This window comes from Trachymyrmex cornetzi, unplaced genomic scaffold (genome assembly GCF_001594075.2).
Source record: "Trachymyrmex cornetzi isolate Tcor2-1 unplaced genomic scaffold, Tcor1.1 scaffold47, whole genome shotgun sequence".
NCBI classification, from domain to species: Eukaryota; Metazoa; Arthropoda; class Insecta; order Hymenoptera; family Formicidae; genus Trachymyrmex; species Trachymyrmex cornetzi.
The window spans coordinates 2,747,005-2,770,022 of NW_017299509.1; the positions used below are offsets into that span (position 1 = coordinate 2,747,005).

A 23,018-nucleotide genomic window follows, 5' to 3' on the forward strand; every position below is an offset into this window, starting at 1 on the left:
AATAATCAGTATATGCAAGAACAATAACGCTTTTTTGTAGGCAGCGTGTATAACCAATAATAAGATTTTTTTATTCGGACCGACAAGAATTAAACACTAAGTATAAGCGTATTCAGGAAAAGATTTAACTTTGACCGTCATAGGCCTGAATACGCTTATACTTAGTGTTTAATTCTTGTCGGTCCGAATAAAAACATATCTTATTATCTGTCATTACTGTCTACTGTGTCAATTTTGGGGCCCATTTTGTCAGACGCTCATTTTGGCTTAACTTAAGAAAAAGTTAATTATTGCAAAATTGCAAACAGTACTATAAAAAAAAAAACTTGCTTAAAAAACATCCAAAAATAATGTGATATGTCTGCATCTATGACCTTCCTCTACTTTTAAAATAAACAGATTTTATTTTACAGGCATTCTACAATAAGCCATTAGTCATAAATCAGAAGTTACAAGTTGGAAATTGATCAATCACAGTCATCGGCTTTTGACTTCTGATTTATGACTAATGGCTTATTGTAGAAGGCCTATTAAACATAGAATATAAATATATAGAATATAAAACTGTAAAAATACAGAATGTTATTATATAGGATGTCTAAAATCTGTCCTTCCACATTTCATTTTGAAATTATGAAAAGTCGCAAAATATGTGTTTAATCATTTCGGCTACTCTCGCAATCTTCTGCGAAACGATCGAATACGTATTTCGCGTTTTTCATACTTTGAAATCGTTTCCGAAACGTAGGAATAGCGTAGCCACTATGTAGTTTTATAGACATCTCATAGATATAAATTTTGAAATATAGATAGATTACACGATGCACTAAATTTTTATCAACTTTTTGTTTCTTAACGAGTAATGGGCCCTTTTTGACCTTGTAAGGGCACTTTTTACATTAAAATAGTATATACTTTACAAAAAATTCCATCACCTTTCAATTTAGAAATTTCGTTTTAAATTTCTTACGTATAATAATGCAAGTTATTCATAATAATGTTGTATGTATATATGAGATGATGACACTAATTTGGTCTTCATTTGTTACTTGAAACAGTCATTAATTCGTCATTTATTTGGTAAACATGAAGGAAACGCAAGTGTGATCTCCCGCGGTTTTAAAATTGATGACGTATGATTGAAGTTGTAAATAATTTTTTACCTTTTTCCTAATGTATTATCTCCCAGCGTTTGTTTCTAGTGATAGTTTACGTCAAAAAACCGATCCCCATACACCATAGAACGTTGAAAGAATTTTGCTGAGATGTTGCAATGTTGAATGTTGAAACGTCAATGTTTTATCAGTGTTGTATCTATGTTGATTCTTCAACATTGATTGTTAACATTGCTGCAACGTTGAAACAATATTGAACAAATTAGATTACAAGTTGAATTTTTATTAATTTTTCTACATTGTTTGTTGCTGCAACATTGAAATAACATTGAATAAATTATAGATCAACATCTATTTTATTTTGTGAAAAATGAACAAAAACAAAATGTCATGTAAATAGAAAATTTATATATTTACGCAAGAATTGGCCACGCGTGCAGACTGCTCGTGCATGTGATATTGTTTGTTTGTCCGATGCGCGACGTCGACTCGTGGTCTTTGTACATATAGCAGTATGTCAACAATTATACATCCATTAACATTCAGTATTCATAGATTATCAAAGTAGCAGTTCCTGTACGATCGCAGAAGTCAAGCATGCCATGTGGAGATACAGATTCGGACTGCTTAGGAAAATAAGGAAATTAATTTCCAAATGAGGTAGAAAGCGTTTTTTAAAAATTATTTTTCAATAATTTTGTCGTGTGTGTTCCGGAATATAATGTTAATCCATAATAATACTTATTTTAATAATAAAATTGAATTAATTAATATAACGTCGCATGAATTGCAACGTCTCACAAACATTGTAATTTAACGGACATTAGACGATTCTGCAACATCTCTTCGACATTAAATCTACATTTCGCGACGTTACTGCAATGTTTGCAATGCTGCAATTCAACGTTTCTGAGATATCGATTCAGTGTTAGTGTGCTGTATGAGATCGGAAGGTAGATGCCATACTATTTCCGTGGGCTGAAGGGGCAAACTAAGCTAAAGTGATAAATTTATAGTGGAAAAAAAAATGATTTGTTATTTTTTTGTATACAGCTGGCCACAGAAAGATGGCAACACTTTTTTTCGATGGGTTTCAAAATGCAGCTTACTCACCAAGTGATTGGTTCTTATTTGTGGATCCATGAATAAGAACCAATCACTCGGTGAGCAAGCTGTACACTACTTATTTTTACTAAAAACATGCAAAAATCCACATGTCATACCGTTTGAGGGCCCAAATATGAAAATTCCAGCAGGGATGACAAATCTTTCAAACGTGCCGTGTTTCCGCGTGCAATTGCGTATCATACAATTGATGATGTGTTTAAGTAAAGCTCTTATTAGTTCGCCGATGTGCGCACCCAACATACAGTCGAACAATTACGTATGTTAGATACCCATGTATCGTTTGACACATTTACTAATGCAGAATGATTAGAATGCTTGGAATACTGAGCATTTTATACATACACATACGAATACTTGCATGTGTCATCCAGGAAATGCGTTGCATGCTTACCTATCTTTCCATCAGCAATTCGCCCGTACATATACATTGACATGCTGTACGTTCCGTTCGTATATATCACACAATTTTACAACGCGATAGACGTGACAAACTGCTGTTCTTTCTGTGAGACAGCGGAGTTAGCAAAAACAGACACGTGCTTTTCATTTTCCTCTATCAAAGATTAAATTTTCTCGAAGTTTTATGTTCACCACACCTTTTCACTGTGCAATTATTTATTATATTTATTCTGACATTATATTTAAATCCCTATAATATTTCGAGTAAAATAGTTTCCGACATTTAAGCTGTCGCAGTACGAAGATATCTTATCGTTTTTTCTTAACATTGTACAATAATATATGTATAACGCTTCTTTGGAAAATATCTTTTTAGACCTTAAGTTCTATTCGAGCGATTGGAGAGGTTGTTGACGAGAGTTATCATTCAAGTGCAGGCAAATGAAAAACAGCATTGTATATTCAACATAAAGGAATAGATCGTTGCGTCCTCCGCATTCTTTGCAGATTTTTTTATTTCTCTGTAAACGACATTCCTGGCCGTAACTCCAACAGTAACCTTTGAAAGGTGAAATCGCGTAACTCGAGGAGTAACTTGTGAAAGTTTTATTTATGTATTCTGTTTTTTTTTTTGTAAACTCTCGTAACCACAGATCAGTGAAAGTAGTTCCATGTCGCTGTCTGTTGTCCATGGACCGTTCTTCAGGTAATTCTCCTTTATAGTTCAATATTGATTTAATTTTGCGTGGCCAACGAGAATATTGGAAAAATGTTTTGAACTCAAAACAATCGCCGCTAATTACGTGATCAACATACGAAATTACACTGTTGTTGAATAATTGGTGTTAAATGTAATATATCTCATCCTAGGTAGAACATTGCCTGCAAGAGTAATAAAGTAAACAGAAATGTAAAACTTATAAAAACAATGAAACCGGCAGAGGAATAATATTCAAACTTTAAAATGATTTTATACAATTTTTTAAAACATTTAGAAAGTCTGTAAAAATTGTATAAAATTATTTTATGTTTCTCTGTTACATCCAATTTCTCAATTAACGTTATGTCCGTCAAAACCACATTCGTAAAGAAATGTAAATAAAAAGAATAATATATATACGCGTAACAGAATTATCATTATTATGTTTCTTTTTCCATATCCAACTAAAGATTACAGATTTTATAAAAAGACAGGATTAATTCAACAATACGTTATCTGATTGCTTATAATCAATAAACTGTTGATTACAATTAAGAGGCAATTGCTGTTTTTGGAGCTTCCTTTTTTAAAGTTACGTTTTATTTAAATATATTGAATAAATATTAATACTTGTAAAACAATCATAATATTTGCATGAATAAATATTTTCGAAAAATATACCTACAGTTTTAAATGAAGATATAAATACACATTGCATTATTTTAAAGTGAAAAATTTGATCAAATACAATTACAAATTTTCGTATTCATCGAGTATAGTAATTATCGTGTCGTTCGATACACTTTTGGTGATTATATCCTAATGAATTTTTGATAATCATTTTTAAGTGAATTTTAATTAAAAAATTTTATTATATCGAAAATTCATCACGAAATCATTGTGAAAAATGTATCGAATAACATCATGATTTTTCTTAAAATGACTTCAACTTGATGTCATTTTACTCTTTAAATTTCTTGGAGTGAAATCTTAAATCAAAAGAGTGAAGATACTGTCACTATCGAAAAAGATTGAAAATATTAGGTCGGGGAAAAAGTTTCTTCGTATTTAAAAACATTTTTTTGCAAAAGTTTTTTATTTGTTGCGAAATTTTCGTTACAATTATATCATTCGCTAGAGCAAAGTTTTAGCTTTCAGAATCTATTTCTTAAATTGCGGTATAATGCTTTTTATCGGAGATATGAGCAATCGAAGTCAGAATGCTTCTTTACTTAACTCGCAAATAACTCAAGAACAAAAAATCACAGGAACATTTAAAAAAAATGATTTTGTAGGGAAAGCTTCAAGCTTTCATGATAGATAGTCGAAAATTTCGTAATTTTTTTTTTGGGCACACGAGAGACCCCCAAAGTGAAAAAAAAAAATGTTTCATCTTTTTCAGCTCGCAGTTTTTTAAATGTAAAAATTACCAAACTTACAGAAACTCAGAAAATATAGTAACTTTTCAAAAGTAGAGATTTCAAGCTTTAAAACTCTTTTTTCAAATTTAAATTTCGTTCACTTTTGACGAAGATATTGTATGTACAATTTTGAACTAAAAAATACGAAGAAACTTTTTCCTTAACCCAATATTTACATTCTTAAATAAGAGAGTGGCAGATTTTCACTCTTTGAAGTGAGATTCACTCTATAGGATAGAAATTTCACTTCTTTGGGGGAGTAAATCTCATTCGAAAAGTGTAAAATCATACTAAAGGAAAAGAGTAAAGTTCTGCTACTCTTATTCAAGAGTGCCAATATTTTTACTCTTTTTCAATAGTGGCAATATTATTTTCACTCTTTTGGAGTGAGATTTTACTTCAAGAAATTTAGAGAGTAAGTAATCTTATTATGATTCTGTGTTCTATCCAGGAAGTCCCAAACTATACATTCAAATTTTTGTTTAATATAAGGTAAATATGTTAGAAAGTAACACAAAAATTATTTAAACATTAACTCAAAAAGTAAAACTTTTACACGATTTGAAAACAAATTGTAGAAGCATATTCCATGTTAAAAATCGAATTAACATTTATAAACACATATACATTTGTTTCTTATTCATTTATCTTAAAACTTATCTATAAAAGCTATTAACTCAAAGTATTTATAATCATATTATATTAAATTAACGTTTACGGATATATTAAAAATTCAACGGAAAAATTTTAACAAGAATTTTATATGTTTTACATAAATGTAAAATGCAACACAGCCTTCCTCGCTGTCTTCCTTGCGTCATCTCGAGTTGTATATTGCATTTGATAAAATTTACACTTAAAGATTCTTATCTCTAATAGTGATGACGTGGCGACGTGTATCATGTTATTGCACTTAAAAACAGAACATCTTCTAACAAACAAAGAAACATAGTTAGAAAAGTCGCTAATTGTTTGTTCCGTCAATGACAAAAGCTGTAATACTTTCGTAGAACGGCGAAACGGCGCGGCGAGTCATCTGTCCGAGAGAGATATCATTCCAGCGTTACGAGCATATCTGTCATTCTGTTCTTTGCTTTCAGTCCAGACGGACAAGGGGCTTACAAAACTGAATGGATACTTTGGCGCAGTCGTTACTAGGAACTCGTGGTTTATCTGCGTTATGGCTTTTACTGTTACTATCACCTGCCGTTCTGGCTTCATACAGCATTGGCGTTGGAAGAGCTGACAGCACAGGACCAACCGCGGACATTGTCTTCGTTAGTATGCTACATTGTATGCTTCGAGATAGAAAATCCCAAGAGAAAATGTTACAAACTAAATTATTATTTTTATAGTAATGATTTTATATATAGTAATGCGAGAAAAATTTATTTTGATGGAAAATCTGTTATGCACTTAAGAAAGAAAATCACGAAGAGCGTATCCCTTCAAGCTTTTTATTAAAAAAATTATTAAAGAGAGATTACGAATTCATTATTCACGATAATTTAAAGCCAGACTGACGAAATAATAAGAGTGAACAAAGGCTTTGAATAAATAGATTTGAATAGCCATTATGTGTGTGCAATTTTAGATGGGGTACGCAAAGATGGAACAGAAAGGAAATGGTCTCCATCTTAGAACGTTTGCCAGAGCATTCATAATTGACGATGGCACGGAAAGGTTCGTGTTCGTCAGCGTGGAGAATGCGATGATAGGCAACGACATTCGACAAGAGGTAACATACGTTCATTCTTAGTTCTTCAATGCCTCCCGGTATAGTGATATCTTAAAAAAAAATTCTTTTTATTCTTGAAGCTAATCTAATAATCTAAAATTTATCAATTTAAACTCTTTTTCCTACTATAAATAAGATTACAATAATAAGAACCACTATTTAACTGTAATCCGCAATTGGCTATAGCTTTAAACTTTTATATCTTATAAATTGCTGCTCGGAACGTAAAATGGTTAATATTTTCATAACTAATTTTTTTTGCAACTTTTTCAAATCTAATTTTTTTGTCATGGTATTTCGCGAATTTTGGGACATCCTGTAAATTCTGATATATTTCGTTCGAGTATAATAAAATTCTGAAAGTATAAAAAAATATTCATCTCTCTCTACTGTCGAATTTCAAAATTAGCTATAAAAATACAGATATTTATTTATTTGTATTTGAAATTCTTTGCCGTATCTTTGATCATGTAATGTACATTTAACTCGATTCGTTTTTTATGAAATTGTGAAATTTGTCGCAAAATACGATTATTATCACGTGAGATTCATTGCAGTTCTCCCCACAGGTATTGCGAAAATTGAAGACCCAATTTGGCGACATGTACACGGAGAATAACGTGATGATTAGTGGCACGCATACGCACTCAGCCCCTGGTGGTTTCATGCTAGACATGCTTTTCGATTTGACCACATTTGGCTTCGTCAGGGAATCATTTGACGCTGTCGTCAACGGCATAACGAATGTGAGTAGACGCGTAAATATAGTCGTACATGGCATTGCACTACTGTAAATGTGTACAGTTCTCTTGATGTGTTCAAAGATATAAAGAATAACTGATATAACAATAGATATTTTGACATTACAGAGCATTCAGCGTGCCCATAATGCTGTAGTGCCCGGAAGGATTTTCATTATTCACGGAAAAGTTTTGGACGCTAACATTAATAGAAGTCCACAGGCGTATCTTAATAATCCAAAATCGGAAAGAGAACAGTAAGTACCTATAATAAGTAAGTAATAAAAGTAGTAAATAACATTAATTCTAGTAGTAGAATATTCATTCTTTCTTAATATTTTTTAAATATCATCAATTTTATAAAAAAAATCAAAATGCTCTTTATTTTAGAGAAGAATAAAGAAAATTGATAAAAATTTTTTGCTTTTCAAATTTCAATAGAGCATTATTAGTAATTATCGGGGCATTAGTATTATGGAGGCGGTGATAACACTATAGTTGTGCGATACAAAAATTTTTTAACTCTTCCAACTGTTTTAATGTATTTTCGAATGCTAAACACGAATTCGTTGTCTACATTTGGTTATCACGTCATAGTTTTGGAAAAAATGACATCGAAGATAACAAGGACTTTCATGACGTAGTAGCACCGGCTACTAGATCGAGTAGAGGACTTACATGACGTAATAGCACCGGCAATTTTTTTAAATTTTGGTAATGTAAAAGTATCAACTTTTATCTTTAAAATACATTTTGTTTTCTTTTGATAATGATTCTTTTTGCTTTTGAGCTATAGAGGGAAGGTAGGAACCGGTTATGAAATAGGTGGGAATTTATGGGTCACAGGAGACGCGGCAGTGTTTTCCGTCAAGTACACTTTTGAAGTTTAGTACATTAATAACATCTTTTTTATATTAATCATGAAAGAGACGCTACTGCGTATCCTTTACGTGCATTAAGGAGGTTATAAGGCAAATGCAATATGTTGAGAATTACTTGAAAAAATTACAGATTGTTCTAAATTGTATTTAAAAGTAATACAAGAAAAAATGAGAGACAGTTTACCACCTGGATCAAAAGTTACTTCAATAAAAAGTAATATTTCTTAAATTTGTGCTTTAATAGAAATATATGAAAATATAAATACTTTTGAGGCTTTCACGGGTATTTTCTTCAGAGAGGTCAAAGGGTTTGCGGGTTATTATATCGCCGTGATCCATTGCTAATGCCAGCATGAACTATTTCGTGAACCTTGCCGTTTACTTCATCAGGGCGAGGAGTGCATTGATAGCATTGGTAGCGGGAAAAGGCATCTTAATATTACTAAATTAATTAATTATATGAAAAGTAAGCGCTCTTATACATATAATATACTCATACAAAATAAAAAAACGATGAAATTGACAAGATATAATATGACTATTTTGAAATTGTTCTATCTCGAAAATGAATGCCGAAACAAAATGCATTTTAAAGTTAAAAGTTAATACTTTCGTGTGGAAAGTACGATTAAGAATTTTAGAACAAAATTTGCTGCCGATGTATTAAAATGTCATAAAAATTCCCAAAATTGTAATTTTTTATTTCTCGACTCTTCTATTTCTTCGATTCCATTATTTCTGTTATAATTGTAACGTGATGGATCAATTTGATGAACGAAATTGTATTTAGCACTTAAGGGAATCCTAAAGTTGTTTGCATTACCGACTAAATGTAATAATTTTTGTATAACAATTACTTTTTCCCTCGTTTATAAATTTAAAAGTCATTTTCCAGGATTAAAGCATGTGCATTAATACGTGTCTGTGAGTTGGAGTTTATGTCGAGAACGAAAAAAAAATGGTTTAATCATGGAGATTCTTCTTTACCATTTCTTAGTCCGATATGGCTTTAAAGTTGTCAATATCGTAATAATATTTGCTTGATATATAAAAGCTTTGCAGTCTGTACTTACGAAATTGTGGTCCACAGACACGTAGTTCTCATGAACAAACAACGCCGAGTTCTTGGAATTAGACTTAGACACTTTATCGCGACGAATTTATTATACGAAAATTGACACGAACGTGCTACTGCGTGTATCATAATTTGCGTGACATGTTGGTGTAGTAGTATATAAAGATATGTCAATGTGTCGTAAAACACCGACCTCTGGTGACTTGGTCCAAGTTCGGGCTTCACTTTAGGATCTCTTTAAAAACTACGATTACTTTTTTTATTTGGGAAATGATGTCAAAATGTCAATTAGCAAACTAATATAATTGTTTGTGTTGTGTTGTGATCACCGTAATTATTTTAAATTTATTCTCTACGCGTGCGATCGTGCGCGCGAGAGGCGATTATTTTTAATATACGAGTATACGAGGAAGATTATTTTTATAATACATTATCTACTATTATTTATAAAATGCATGCTTGACATAATGTTTTTCAACAGTTTTGAGGGGGGACGTAGTTTAGTTGCGTTGTTTTTTTCCTAGATAGAGGCGCCCTTTAACTATGTCCCTCTCGAAATTGTTCCACTTTTATTTGAAACATTTTTTCGTATCTTACGTATTTTTCAAAATATTTGCTTGAGGCATAAAATGAGATTCTATACAGTGCAGCCTTATACTACCCAAATGCGATGTTCTCAAATAACGCGGTTGATTAATTCATGTTTCAATTGCTTAGACGCAAGGAGTAATGCTATATAATGTACTCGGCACTGAATATTTGGTGTGCCGAGAGGTTTATTAATTCCCGGAATACGTACAGCGATCGTGTATATATTGCGCATAACACGATGTACGACATCGTGCTATGTGTTTGCAAGCCTAAATAAGCGTGTTCATTCTCGGAAATTCATGAAATGCGTCTACTTGTAACTTAAATCGATTTTACAGTACATTGAAATATAAAATTGATGACTACAATACATTTGTCGTCAACTGCATCCTTTCGTGGAAGGAAGTAACATGCGTTTGCACAAAATTAATATTTTTTTCTTTATTTTCAGATACGAGTACGACGTAGACAAGACACTAACACAAATGCAATTTATCGGTGCCGATGATAAGCCCTTAGGCGTCATAAATTGGTTCGCTGTGCATCCAACTAGCATGAATAATACGAACCGTTTGGTTTCCAGCGATAATGTGGGTTATGCTTCGATACTCTTTGAGAAAATGATGAATAATAACGCTATCGTCGGTAAAGTAAGTCCCTTAACAAATATACTCTGTTAAACGTAACAAGTGTACTTTTATTGTACTATATATACAACGTGAGATTTGTAGTTCTATTTACAATTTCTTTTTACAATGACTGCTCTGTGTTTTGTTGCTTAAATTATAAAGGACAAAATCGCGAATGAATCTGAAACATGAATAATTTCGATGAGCGAATCTGCCGTGTCAAAGCCCCAACTGTAAAATCATTTGAATGCAACAAATTTAAATAAATTATTTCAATGCGCGCACTTGTAAAAATACTCATCGCGTGCAGACAGTAATTTCGTAAGTTATATATAGAAGAGATTGCGTGTGTCCATTATTATTATCATCTTTCTTCCTTTTCAAGACAAATCTATTTCATATTTTTATTATTTAGTTCACATTACTGTGCTTGCACTTTTTGCTTTTCTCTCTTCTTTTCCTTTTTTATTCGATTATCCTTAAGCACATACATAGATATATCAATGTTGGCCAAAAAGTTTCTTGGATGGCGTTTGACAAAATATAAACAACACAAATAGGCAAAGAAAATATTACCTGGTCAAAGCGGTGTCTAATATTTTTCTTGTGCGAATTTTACAATTTCCAATTCGTGCAAATTACACCCCGAATATTTGTTTTGAACACAATTCTAATTAAACTAAAGTACGTAATATTAAACTGACAAATTAAGCTGACAAGCAATTTAATAAGGCTAATGTAAACATACAAGAATTATCAAGAAAATGTGTGTACGAATTAGTGAAGTTTGGTTCATAAGAAGATTACGAAATTACTTCGGATTAACTTCGCACATAGAGGTGTGCAACATTTTTTCAGAATACAAAATTTTTTAATTACTTTATTCTTAGCTTAGACTGTTAAGGTTTTTGACATTCTCAGTTGTGTACTTTATATTTATTTAAAATAAGTTGTATATTACCATGGCACGGTAGCCCCATGTATATTTAATTATTTACTGTTATAACAGTAAACGATTATATGCCGCCACACATTTATCGCACATGTGCCTGAGAATAATTTTAAACTTTGACGTAAATCCATATTTTGGTAAACCACGGGAATAAGTGTAATAATAATGTTTATTGAACAACAAGTTTAATTAAACGAAGAGAAAATTTTTCCATACAATGAGAGAAAAAAGATTGCAATTGCCATAATTTAATTATTCGTATAATTTATAGTTATTTTCAGTGCCAATTATATATACATTTGTTGTACAACTATAAATATAACTATTGTATTATTTCTATACATATTACAATAGCAGTAATATAAAAATGAAGCTTCTAACCGTAGTAACTATTTTATCATGCAATAGTAACAGTTAATACCATATACTTTTCTTTCAATATACATACACGTACACATATACATATATATATATATACAAATATGTCTGTAATCAAACATCATAATATTTTTCTTGGCATTTAGGGTCGATTCGTAGCAGCCTTCGCCTCGACTAATCTTGGCGACGTTTCGCCAAATACGCGTGGACCAAAGTGCGAATTCTCTGGACAAAACTGCTCCGACCAGTATACGTGTCCCGGAAAGAAAGAATTGTGCTTCGCATCCGGTCCTGGAAAAGATATGTTCGATAGTACGAGTATTATTGCTCATAGAATTTACCAGGAATCCATGGTGAGTGCGGCTTCTCTTACCACTTTTATGATCCTTGTATTCTGTGATGTCTCTTCCTTCATTTATTGCGTGCAACTATAAGATATCATTTATAAGATATTAAAATAATAGCGATACTTTTTCCACGTTGAAAATGGTTTGCCATATCCACTTTAAAAAGATAAAAGGAAAAACTAATAATGATTTCTCCGGTGCATAAATGCCAAAAATGGATGTTTTAATTGAATGTAAAAATCAAATTACGCCGCTATAGCGCAAAACTATAATAAAGTAAAATTGGAAAGCGTGCACGTGAATTTCACGGTCTTGGTAAGTAAGTTCAAGTGCTCGGACAAAGCGGCATTGCCGTAAAAAACTGAACTTGTTATTGCTTGAATCAGAGTTGCCCGTTTCCTCGTGTACTATTAATTATACAGCAGTATATGTGAAACTTATTAACGGTGCGAAGGAAGCCCACCGACCGACGCGTCGAGATCGTTATCAGACAAATTAAGTGATTTCGCACGCAGTGCGATTCATCAAGAGCGATACGCTAATTAAGGATATATTACAATGCGAAACATTGCCATTTTGATTCGAAAATCTAACAACTTATTAAAGACTATATAAAATATAAAACACAATTGCAATTTAAAATTTATAGAATTTTTGTTATAAAATTATTATTCTAAACTTCTAAAAATTTAATTAAAATTATTCAATAATTATTAATTCAACCTACTTATCACTCATTTTCGCCTTTTGAATAATTTTTAATAACGTTAAACATTCAATTTGAATCAATATATTGTTTCTCAACAATACGTGTTTCTTGTAGAAGTGGAATTTTTTTTAAAATCATATTCTTGAAAAAGAAGATGATTTTTTTAAAATTCCATCTGCATCACCTTTTAATTACTAGAAACTTTGAATTTCTTATGCAATATCGCAAATTCTTGTGTAATATACGTAGTACGTACAGAGGAAAAAGTCAATAAATCGCCGATTACTGACATAGGTCTTCTAAAAAAAAGAACCTCCCCGTTATTTCTTGGAAATTTCTTGGATTAAACATTCTATTTTATTAATATTCCTATGCAGAAAGCAAAAATGAGCGATATGTATATATGTCGAATTAATAATTACTTAATAATTATTAATTAACTATTAATTTTATAAGTAATTTTAATTAAATTTTTAGGAGATAAAGAAATAATGGTTTTATAATGGTATAAAAACTTTAGCATAAAAACATGATCTATTTAAATAGTCGAAGTAAAAATCTATAATATTCGTATATTTGTATATATGAATATATATTTATATGTACAGGATGAATTGATAAAGTTTACCACGTTTTTTTCGAAAATGATTAGAGATAAGAGGAAGACACCTATTATCAAAATCGTAGGATAAGTATAGCGGGACATATTTTGATGACTTTGAGTGACCGTAAATGTCCCTGGTTTTTTATTACCGATCAGAAATGATTTTTTTATGGTAAGGGATATTTTTTAGTATTTCTCAGTTCATTCTAGAATAGTTATTTCGCAAAAAATATTTTTTATTCTTCTTATCATGTTTTTTGGAGTGGTCAGACATTGAAAGTGGAGAGTAAAAGAGCTGGCTTACTTTCAATTAATGTCCTATCACTCCGGAAAACATGACAGAAAGAATAAAAAATATTTTGCGCGAAATAACGATTCAAGAGTTGGGAAAGGTCAAGTGAGCTTTCCACAATGACTATAGACACGTTTTAGATTAACATGAATTTTGAGCACTTGTTACAATAATAAAAAAATGTGTTTTAAACTTATAATCTGACTTCTTTTAGTTTATATCCCGAAAATAGTCGAGTTTTCGGAGAAATACTCTACTACAAAGATATTCGGTTGATTGAGTACTATCGATAGAAGATTTAAAAAATACCTCTTTCTATTTAAAAAAAAATCTTTTTTTAATTGGTAGTAAAAAACCGGGCCATTTAAGATTACTTAAGGCCATCAAAGTATATTGCCCTACTTATGCTATATAATTTTGTAATGATAGGAGTCTTCCTCTTATAAGTATTATATCAGCAATTATATAGAATAAAAAATCTTAAATTTAGAAAATCTTAGAACATTACAAAATTTATATATGTATATCAAGAATTCCAGACAAGATATAAATTTTCTCACTACTTTCGAAAAGTGTTTCAATTTGTATAAAAAAATTTGAAAAATTTTCTAAAAAGTTAAATTATCCAGCAATGATTTGGAAATTTGGAAAATTCTGAAATTTATATAAACATTTAGTAAAATTTTATGGAAGATGCTGAGAAAAAATTTCACAAGATTTTATTGCAATTTATTCTTTAGGTTATACGTTACTTTGTTATCGTCAAGTTCCTCTTCATTGAATAAAATTGAATGACAGCAAGCTGTCAAACAGCGAGTCAATGTTCTAATGAGAAATTATTTCAATACGTCACAACCTGACACATTATGTCAGGTGGAAGTAAGATAAAAATATGAGACGAATACTTTTATTTCGAAATAAATCAGTTTTATGGAAATACATTATCATAAATATCAATTCTTTACGACTGTCTTACTGTATTTACTTATACAATAAAGGTACTTAGGTTCTATTTTTCTTACTTTTAACAAAATCGGTTTCGTATTATCGATTGTCTATTATTTTATTTTGATATAAATCGCGTTTTTACAGAATTATATTATCAATTTTTTATGATTTTTACTTTTTTAACGTATTTTATAATGTGAGTACAAAAGACTTAACTGCTATTTTCCTTACTTTTAACAAAATCTGTTTTGTTAGTCACTGATTTTGATATCATTCCCAAATACATATTCTTTCTTCCTATTCGTTTCATGTGAATTTGATATTGAGCTTTTCATTCCCGTAATGGGTTTAAATCGAACCCTGCAATGCGTAAGTCATATTATCATGCACATAAACTGTAAAAGTTCGCGGACGGATTTAAATGAGCGTAACATTTTCTACGTAGTTGTGAAACATTTACATAGATACTCTTTCTAAATTATATATATATATATGTATATCCTCTCGCGGTACTATATTCATTTAGAATAAAACCTAAAAGTGAATGCACAAGAGGCTTCTCGAAGAAAAAATTGAATGAAATTTATATTACAACGTAGTGGCAAATATGTATAAATCAATACTTCAGACATGCGCGGTTACATCGCAATTTCAATTTCATCAAATGGCTCTCTTTTAAAGAGATGCGCAAGATGCCATTGTGCGGTTTCGCAAATCGAAAGGTGAATATAAATAGAGAAAACTGCTTTTGTGTTGTGTTATTTGTAAAAGCAATTGATTTTTTTACGTTGCTGTTTTTAAGTGCAATTACATGTTTTAAAATAAAGCTACAAAACAAAGAAATAAGAAAAGTTTTTTAAAAATATTTAAGACCTATTTGAAAAAACTTTATAAATCATAATATACTCACACACACGCGCGCGCGCGTGTATGTAGGTATAATATTGGATTACTTATTACTGAAATATCTATAGCAATGTGTTTTTCAATTGTAATTTTTCAGATCCAATAACAGTTATTGGGTCCAAAATAAAAAACTATTTTTATATAAAAAGCATATTATTATAGATATTTAAATAACAATAGATAATTCAAAAATATCAATTTTTAAAAAGTACTTTCAAACTTTTGGTCTCTGGAGTATATGTAATAAAAATAATATCAAAGATTTTTTGTGTCAGGAAATGAATCAATATTCCTCGATAATTTCAATAAACTTATATATATATATATATATTTACCGCAGTATATTAAACATGTATAATCCTAAACCCTCCTAAAATCTAATAGTTTTACATGAAAACTCTTTGTACGTAAAAGTGACCTCAGTTTTTCTGTTTATTGCTGATGGCCAATGAAATCAATTGAATCCACTTGGAGGTTTGAACGAACTTGTAAACATATTTCGCTGTCACATTGACTAGCAGACTGATTGCCGCGCGACTAATGCTTCGTAGCGAAACGCCCGATTCGTTGCTATTTACACGATGCGATGGCTGAGCTAATAATGCTTCTCGTAGTCATAGCTGTTAAAGTGCGCCGGGGAGACGTACTTGACAATTGGCACCGGTTTCGGATGTATCGCCGGTCCGACTTTCTTAACGACGGCGTTGAATCCGTTGTGATCGTCGGCTGTGTATTCGACGATTCGTACACTTCCGTCGGGCTCGTTCACGCTGTACGAGCCGTGGACAACGTCGCCGTCCCGCACCTCATGCTGGGTCTTCACGTCACCGGTATGGGGATCATGAACGCCGTAATTGAAGGTGTACTTCGGGTGTGACTGTAACAAGTAAACGCAAGTGTTGTTATGCGAGTTCGCCGCAAATTAGCGGTGAACATCCGCTAATTTGCGCCAAAGTGGGCGCGCATAGAGTTTTAGGGTGCGGTCCGCTTAGATTGGATTAGCTGCAAATGTTTCCAAGCGTTCGATTGATCAGTCAGGAAAAAGAATTTCACCAATTGATCAATTAAGACAAGGAATGCTTTAAAGCGTTGTAGCGTATCGAGTGGTGTCTTAGCTGTTTAACATACACGCAACGGGCTTGCGTTATTTGTTTTATAAATACTTTCCGATATTTCCGTGCAACTTGAACATTGCTGGCAGATGCATAACGATATTGATTCTTGAGGTCGTAGGTGCACGGAAAAAAGTTTTGTTAAGGTATTTAAAAATTTAATTTGATACAGATCTCTGAAAATAATTTGTTAGACCATCATAATAATTGCGTAGAACGCTTAAGCCATTGGATAATCAGTATAAATTTCAAGATTTTTTACAGCGTTGTTCATTATTCTTGAGCGTTCATTATTCTTCCTATGTAATTATTTTAATATTCCAATAAAATTTGGTGCGGATCTTTATTTAGTCAATTTTTAGATATCTCAGCAAAAATTGTTCTTCCCTGTATTAAGCGTACGTGAAACAGAATTAATTTCCAAAGGAATAAAAAGTAGATTCAAAAAAAATTAAGAAAAGAAATCCTTATAAAATAACTTCAAAGGTAAATTAATTTATCTTGCCGGTGCAATTTAATTTAACGAATATACAAGGTAGTGCTTTTTTATATGTTGCGATTTTAATTTTATGTGGAATTATTCAATAAATTTGATTCGTAACTACGTAATAAAGCTTATGGAGCACAATTCCGGGCGCTTTTAAGTCCCGACTATGGATACTACAATTCTTTTTTCGTACACATAATGTGCGACGTTCTCTCATTTTATGATATTACTTGCGGAGCGCCGCTTTTAATGACAATTAACGCGAGAAAGCGACGACAATGAGGATTGCGGAAAGAGACTTGACAATAAGATACTACGGCGAGGACAGAGGAAATACACTATTGTCTACACAAAGACGTTACTTTTCAAAGAGACAGGAATTTAAGTTAATATATACGCCTCAGGCGTCTAGAAACGCGACACTTGACGAATCTTAACACTTTTCTGATGAAGGAAACGTGCGGGAATTTGTTTTTTTAAGTGTTAACTTGTAATAAAATTGAAACTGTTGAAGCTGTGAGAGAAATAGGTGGTTTTCCTCTTGAAATTAAATATGCCGCTTGTAATGTTTATTGCAAACGTTATCAAGTCCCGTCACCGTTATGAAAGTGAAATTTTTAGAAATTTTCTAGAAATTAAAAAAATCGTTGAACGGTTTCACACGAGATATATCAATATATGTTCTCAGCAAGAAAGGACTGAAGAATATCGGCTAGCAAAAGAATAGATATATCAGCTACAAAATACATGATGAAATTTGTAAAAAGAATATAAAAAAATTAATAGTAATTATAAGTTTCCAAACTAAGCTTGTTTAATAAAAAGTTTGTGATAAAAAATTGATAAGAAGGTAAGAAGATGTCCAAGTATCGAAGATCTTTGATAACAATCGATTCGATTGTCTTGGGTGAAACGCATATTTCCTCTGTTTTTGCGAATCTTCGTTAGCAAGATTATTAAAGAGTAATAAGATACTCACGTAATAATCGTGATCTTGATCGGTGTGATGTTTGTAGCCGTGTAGTTCATGAGCATTCAGAGATGCATCCAGAGATGCGTCCACGTGCAACGGCGCAGCTGATACCGCGTGTATCGGAACCGCGACCGTCGGCAGAACTTTGTATCCGGCGGATCCAATGTATCCATCGAGATCGCTGTAATCACCGTAGGACAGGCCATGGCCGCCGTTGTAGCCGCTGAGAACCACCGCGTGGCTGCACGCCACCGCGGCACAGAGGAAAGCGACCGTCTGAAAACCACAATTCGCGATCGTAAATCTCTTCTGTGGGAAAACAAGATTGTTAATATGCGAAGTCGTGTCAAGGATTTGATAGTTCCTTGAAAATTCCTCTAAGGCGTAGAGGTGTGAGAGGTGCGAGAGGTATTATTCTCTTCTTTCTCCTCTCTTCTCTTTTTCTTTCTTTTTTTCTTTTCTCTTTTTTGACATCTTTTAAACGTTTCCTCTCGTCTAGAGCGCCGCGTCTCGTGCAATATATTTAAAAGCGTCGTCCCAAGTACAACAGTGGATAATCGATAATCCCATGCAACGCGAGCGATTTTCATTACTCACTTGTCAATATGGGATTCTTAGATGACGCGACGCTCGCTGGGTACTCATGTATATGGAAAATCACTGGGGCTGATTTATTGGAAGAAGTCCCTCTCCCAAGTGAGAGAGACGCGCTTCTCGAATTTCAATGTTTCGTTAAAATCTCGGATTGGAAATCCTGTCGACGCGAACATCGTCCCCTTTTCACTTTCACGCCGACCTTGTTATTCGCGCGCAGAGACCAATAGATCGTAAGTCAACGAAACGCCGCGCGCGGAAGTGTGGTTGAGGATTTCGCTTCCTTATCCGTTGCGATGAAAATGATACATCGCGAATAAAAGGTTTATTACACCCTCGCCTCGCGCGGCACGAATGTTCATGCCTATAAGAAAGTTGACGCTGTAGATTATGGTATTTTCAACCGTAAACCGTAAACGGAGGATCGGGAAGAAGAGAAATCTCATTTGATCGGAAGCTGAAAAAGTCACAATTGGGAATGTATATACTATTAGTAATATTGGCTGAATGCAGTGTTACATCTAAAATCAGTTTTCCAAAATCAGATCGTTTCTAAATAATTATTTAAAGGAAATAAATACGTATACGTATATGTATATCGCGCCCGCGTTCCTTTGCTTCAAAAACCTAAAAAAAAAACGGGCTATATAAACATTATTTCATCGATTATCAAAAGTGAACTAACTTAACTTTACAAAAATCGTTAAAAATTGTTACAACTCAAAAAGAACGATTTAAAAAAAATTATTTTTTATGAGAGAATATTATATAATTTCTTAAGGATTTTGTAAAACATCTTTAAAAAAGGATGCTTTTTAAGGAATAAAAAACAAAAAATGATATTTGATCACATATAGAAATATATTCTTTTTGTCAGTATTATATTATTGGTCAATAATTTTTGTCAAGTTGCAAAATACTTTTCTTTCCTTTTGGAAAACTTAATTTTTTAAATTGTGTCACTTTTGGAGTAAGAGAGTGAAATATAAATTGTAAATAGCTTTACACAAGTATAAATAGATGATCTAAAGATAATTAATAAAGCGTATTTAGAATATTTCTAATTAACAAATTAGAAGTTACATAGACCTCTCATTACTAAATACGTGCTGATATATGTGATTGCGTAGAGTATGACAACCAAAGCACAAAAGAAAAGATATAAATGAAAGATAAAAAAAATTGAAAAGATTTTTTCTTTAAGTAAAACTTGAAAAAGGTAAACCTCTAAAGCAACTATATACACTAGTTGAGAACATTTCAGAAAGCGATTTTGGAATTATCTCTCCTAACAGGAAGGTCTATATAGATAAGACTTGGCCAGTTTCGTGTAATGTTCGACAGTATTATTACATTATAGGCGCCCTATAGCAAGCGAGAGAAAGACAAATAAGGGAGATTCACACTCGGATGATAAATGCGCCACCGGAAGTTGGCTCTTGAACATCGCCGACAGCTTGAACAGGAAAACGCGACGCACACTCTTACACGATCTCCTCACACCCACTCTCGTCATACCACACTCATATTGCGGCAGGCCTCCTCTCTCTCCGTTATACCTTGAGCATGATGCTTCCACAATGTTTCCGCTCACACCACGTTTACCGTATGCGAGATCGTCGAGCGCAAAGTCACTGATAGCATTATTCCCGGACGATGGGCTTATATCCATCTCCCACCTCGGGTGGGATGGCTCCGTTCCGGGCAAAAGCTCTCGGCCTCGACTCGCCACCTCTCGCTCCAACTCGCTCTTTCAGGTTGCACCCTACCCCTGCGATTCTTTTTGTCTATATGATATGAGAAAATGCACGGTACGATCCACGTGCTCTCGCGGTACGACCACGGTGGCACACGTCGGCACAAGTTATTATACTTACTTGTACGAAAATTCTCAAAGGGAATCGGCCGTCATGCTTTCGATTCAATCCAAGACGATAAAAAAAAAAGTTGATTGTTACAAAAATTACTTACAATTAGAAAGGGACAGATGATATAGAATTGCCTGTGCCGCTCACGGGAATCACTCTCTTACGAATCTTGTCTCAGTTATTCATTAAAGATGCAGTGGATTGATTCAGCTAACAGAGCCGATTATGTTGAAAGGAGGAACCGTTGGCGCGCGAATAAACGTTACTTCTCGAGTTGTTTGCTTCGCAACTACGTACGTGAAATTTGGACATAATTCATTCTCAAACAGCGGAAGATAGCCAAGTGGACGTGAAATTGAGCGGAAATGTCATAATAGATTTGATAATCAATTTGGAAAAAAAATATTTAGTTGCAATAACGTTATATGTTCCATTAATCCCTTTTTCAAAAGAAAACATTATTTATGTTAAGCAGAAAATTATTAATTAGGTAAAGATTTGTTTTATATTTATATTATAATTCTTTCTGTTTGAAACTAAAAACGGAAATTCGTATTGAATATTTCTTTCTATACTTATGCAAAAAAATATACGTATAAATAATAAAAATAATATTATACTACAAATATACATGTACACATAATATTTTACTATTAATATAATGAATATGAGACGTTTGTACTAATGAAATATGTTAAATAAGGTAAATCTGTTATATTAAAATCCAATTTATTTGCATAAGACAAATTTAAATGAAAAAGAATTCAAATATGAAAAATTCCGTGTTGGATATAATGTAAATCCACTGAGATTAGCAACGTAGATTTATTATCTCTTATTATTTGGTTTAATTATAAATTACAGCATAGAGGCTACATGGAAAAACAGTCGATTGCTTATGCATCATTGTTACTGCGCGCGCATAAAAGTTACGTCATGTCTTAGCGTAACAAAAGCAGATGCTCTCACTCTTTCACTCTCATTCTCTCTTTTTCTTTCTCCCTCTTCACGTATTCGTAGCCGAATTAATATTATCCTTTTTGTGAAATCGCTCACGCATTTTTCTCCGTAGAGAGAACACATAACGCAGAGAGAACGCATAACTAATGTGGGAAATTTACGCCAAATTCCTTTGGCCGCGAAATAAAACCGGACTGTACGTTACAGAACATCTTGAAGAGAAAGGATATATTCATTACGAAAAACTTGTTGCCGCATTTTACTTTGTTTTAACAGAACTTTTATACGTAAATGAACTTTTACTAAATTAATAGTCGTAAAATTTTATAAATTCAGTCTTCTAGAGTTTAAAAGCAAGTTGATAAAGTCAGAAAGTTTTGCATCTTATGTTGTTACATATGTTTCTGATTTCATATATGTATTTTTTTTTTGGTATGAGATAAATTAGTGTTTAATAATAGTGTTATGAGATAATTAGTGTATGACCGAATAATTCAAATATATATATATATATATATGTATAGTGAATGAAAAAGTATTCTCGCAAGAAAGATTTTTGCAAGAAAAAATCTTAGCTGATGTAAAAAATAAATATTAATTTATTATTAGCAATTTATTAACAATGAGTACATTCTATCCTAATATAAATAAAAAAGAGCTTTACGAAAATAACTGTGTTCATGATCTTAGAAGCTAAATTTCTCGACTGTACGAATACTTTTTGTGTGTTAAATTTTTTATGTTCGCTTATTAAAATGAAATGTGATTTTAATTATTATATATCTTTCTAAATAAAATAATTTTATATAATCCATAATTATATAATCCATTTTATTCTTTCTTAATAAATTAGCAATTAATGTTTAATTTCTAAATAAGATTTTTTAAAAGATATATTTTTCCTGTGTAAAATACTTTTTACATTCATTGTATAAACTGTATCCTTATATAAGAGACTTAAATCTCAAATATATTTCTAGTTTTAGCTGATAAAGGCGTGGTAGCTTCAGTTCTATTCTGATGCAATTCTTGACAAAGCCCGTTTGTCTTCGCAATGAGCAATGGTATTTCTTTGCGCACGTAACGTACACATCATTGACGTTCCATGAACACGATCCAGCAACCGTCTTAAAAAAAAGGAAAAAACAGTTGGTCCCGCCCGAGTGATTACTGGCACGATCTATTTGGATCAAGATCATAAATGACAAAACCTCTTTCGATCTCAGTCCAAATTCTTTTGTTGCGCATTTATATAATACCGTGCCGCGGACTTACTGTTCAATGTTTCTCTGAGAGAGAGAGAGAGAGAGAGAGAGAGAGAGAGAGAGAGTTGAAATTTATTGCTTTAGTAATTGCTTATATGAAATACTTGATATGTTGATTGTTTATTTCATGCAATCATTGATTATTTAAAGTATATATTTCGTATGTCGTATTTTATTTTAACGGTATTTTTGTGTAGAATTTTTTT

At 32.2% G+C, this 23,018-nt stretch overlaps 2 protein-coding genes across 5 annotated transcripts in view; one reads left to right on the forward strand and one right to left on the reverse strand.

Annotated features, from left to right (window-relative positions):
- Positions 1 to 23,018, forward strand: part of CDase (neutral ceramidase) — a 62,850-nt gene that overhangs the window by 6,319 nt on the left and 33,513 nt on the right. For 3 of the 4 annotated variants that reach the window (XM_018513616.1, XM_018513615.1, XM_018513614.1), the window contains exons 2-7: positions 5,864 to 6,040; positions 6,358 to 6,501; positions 7,071 to 7,247; positions 7,371 to 7,498; positions 10,240 to 10,438; positions 11,894 to 12,100. In XM_018513616.1, coding sequence (XP_018369118.1) covers positions 5,894 to 6,040; positions 6,358 to 6,501; positions 7,071 to 7,247; positions 7,371 to 7,498; positions 10,240 to 10,438; positions 11,894 to 12,100 — 1,002 coding nt within the window. In that variant the 5' untranslated portion in view covers positions 5,864 to 5,893. Of the gene's footprint in view, positions 1 to 3,325; positions 3,349 to 5,863; positions 6,041 to 6,357; positions 6,502 to 7,070; positions 7,248 to 7,370; positions 7,499 to 10,239; positions 10,439 to 11,893; positions 12,101 to 23,018 lie in introns of those variants that run through there. The other variant, XM_018513617.1, reaches the window with a different exon arrangement.
- On the reverse strand, positions 15,787 to 20,369 carry CPR6 (cuticular protein 6). Its single transcript, XM_018513618.1, has 3 exons — positions 20,279 to 20,369; positions 18,132 to 18,401; positions 15,787 to 16,430 (listed from the first exon to the last, which is right to left on the reverse strand). Exons 1-3 carry the CDS (start codon positions 20,285 to 20,287, stop codon positions 16,149 to 16,151), a joined length of 561 nt encoding a protein of 186 aa, XP_018369120.1. The 5' UTR covers positions 20,288 to 20,369; the 3' UTR covers positions 15,787 to 16,148.

What these genes read in the sequence shown, in the direction of transcription:
- CPR6 (XM_018513618.1), bottom strand. An exon ending in ATCAAGATCACGATTATTAC is followed by an intron (nt 16,431 to 18,131) that starts GTGAGTATCTTA and finishes TACTTGTTACAG; the next exon opens with TCACACCCGAAGTACACCTT.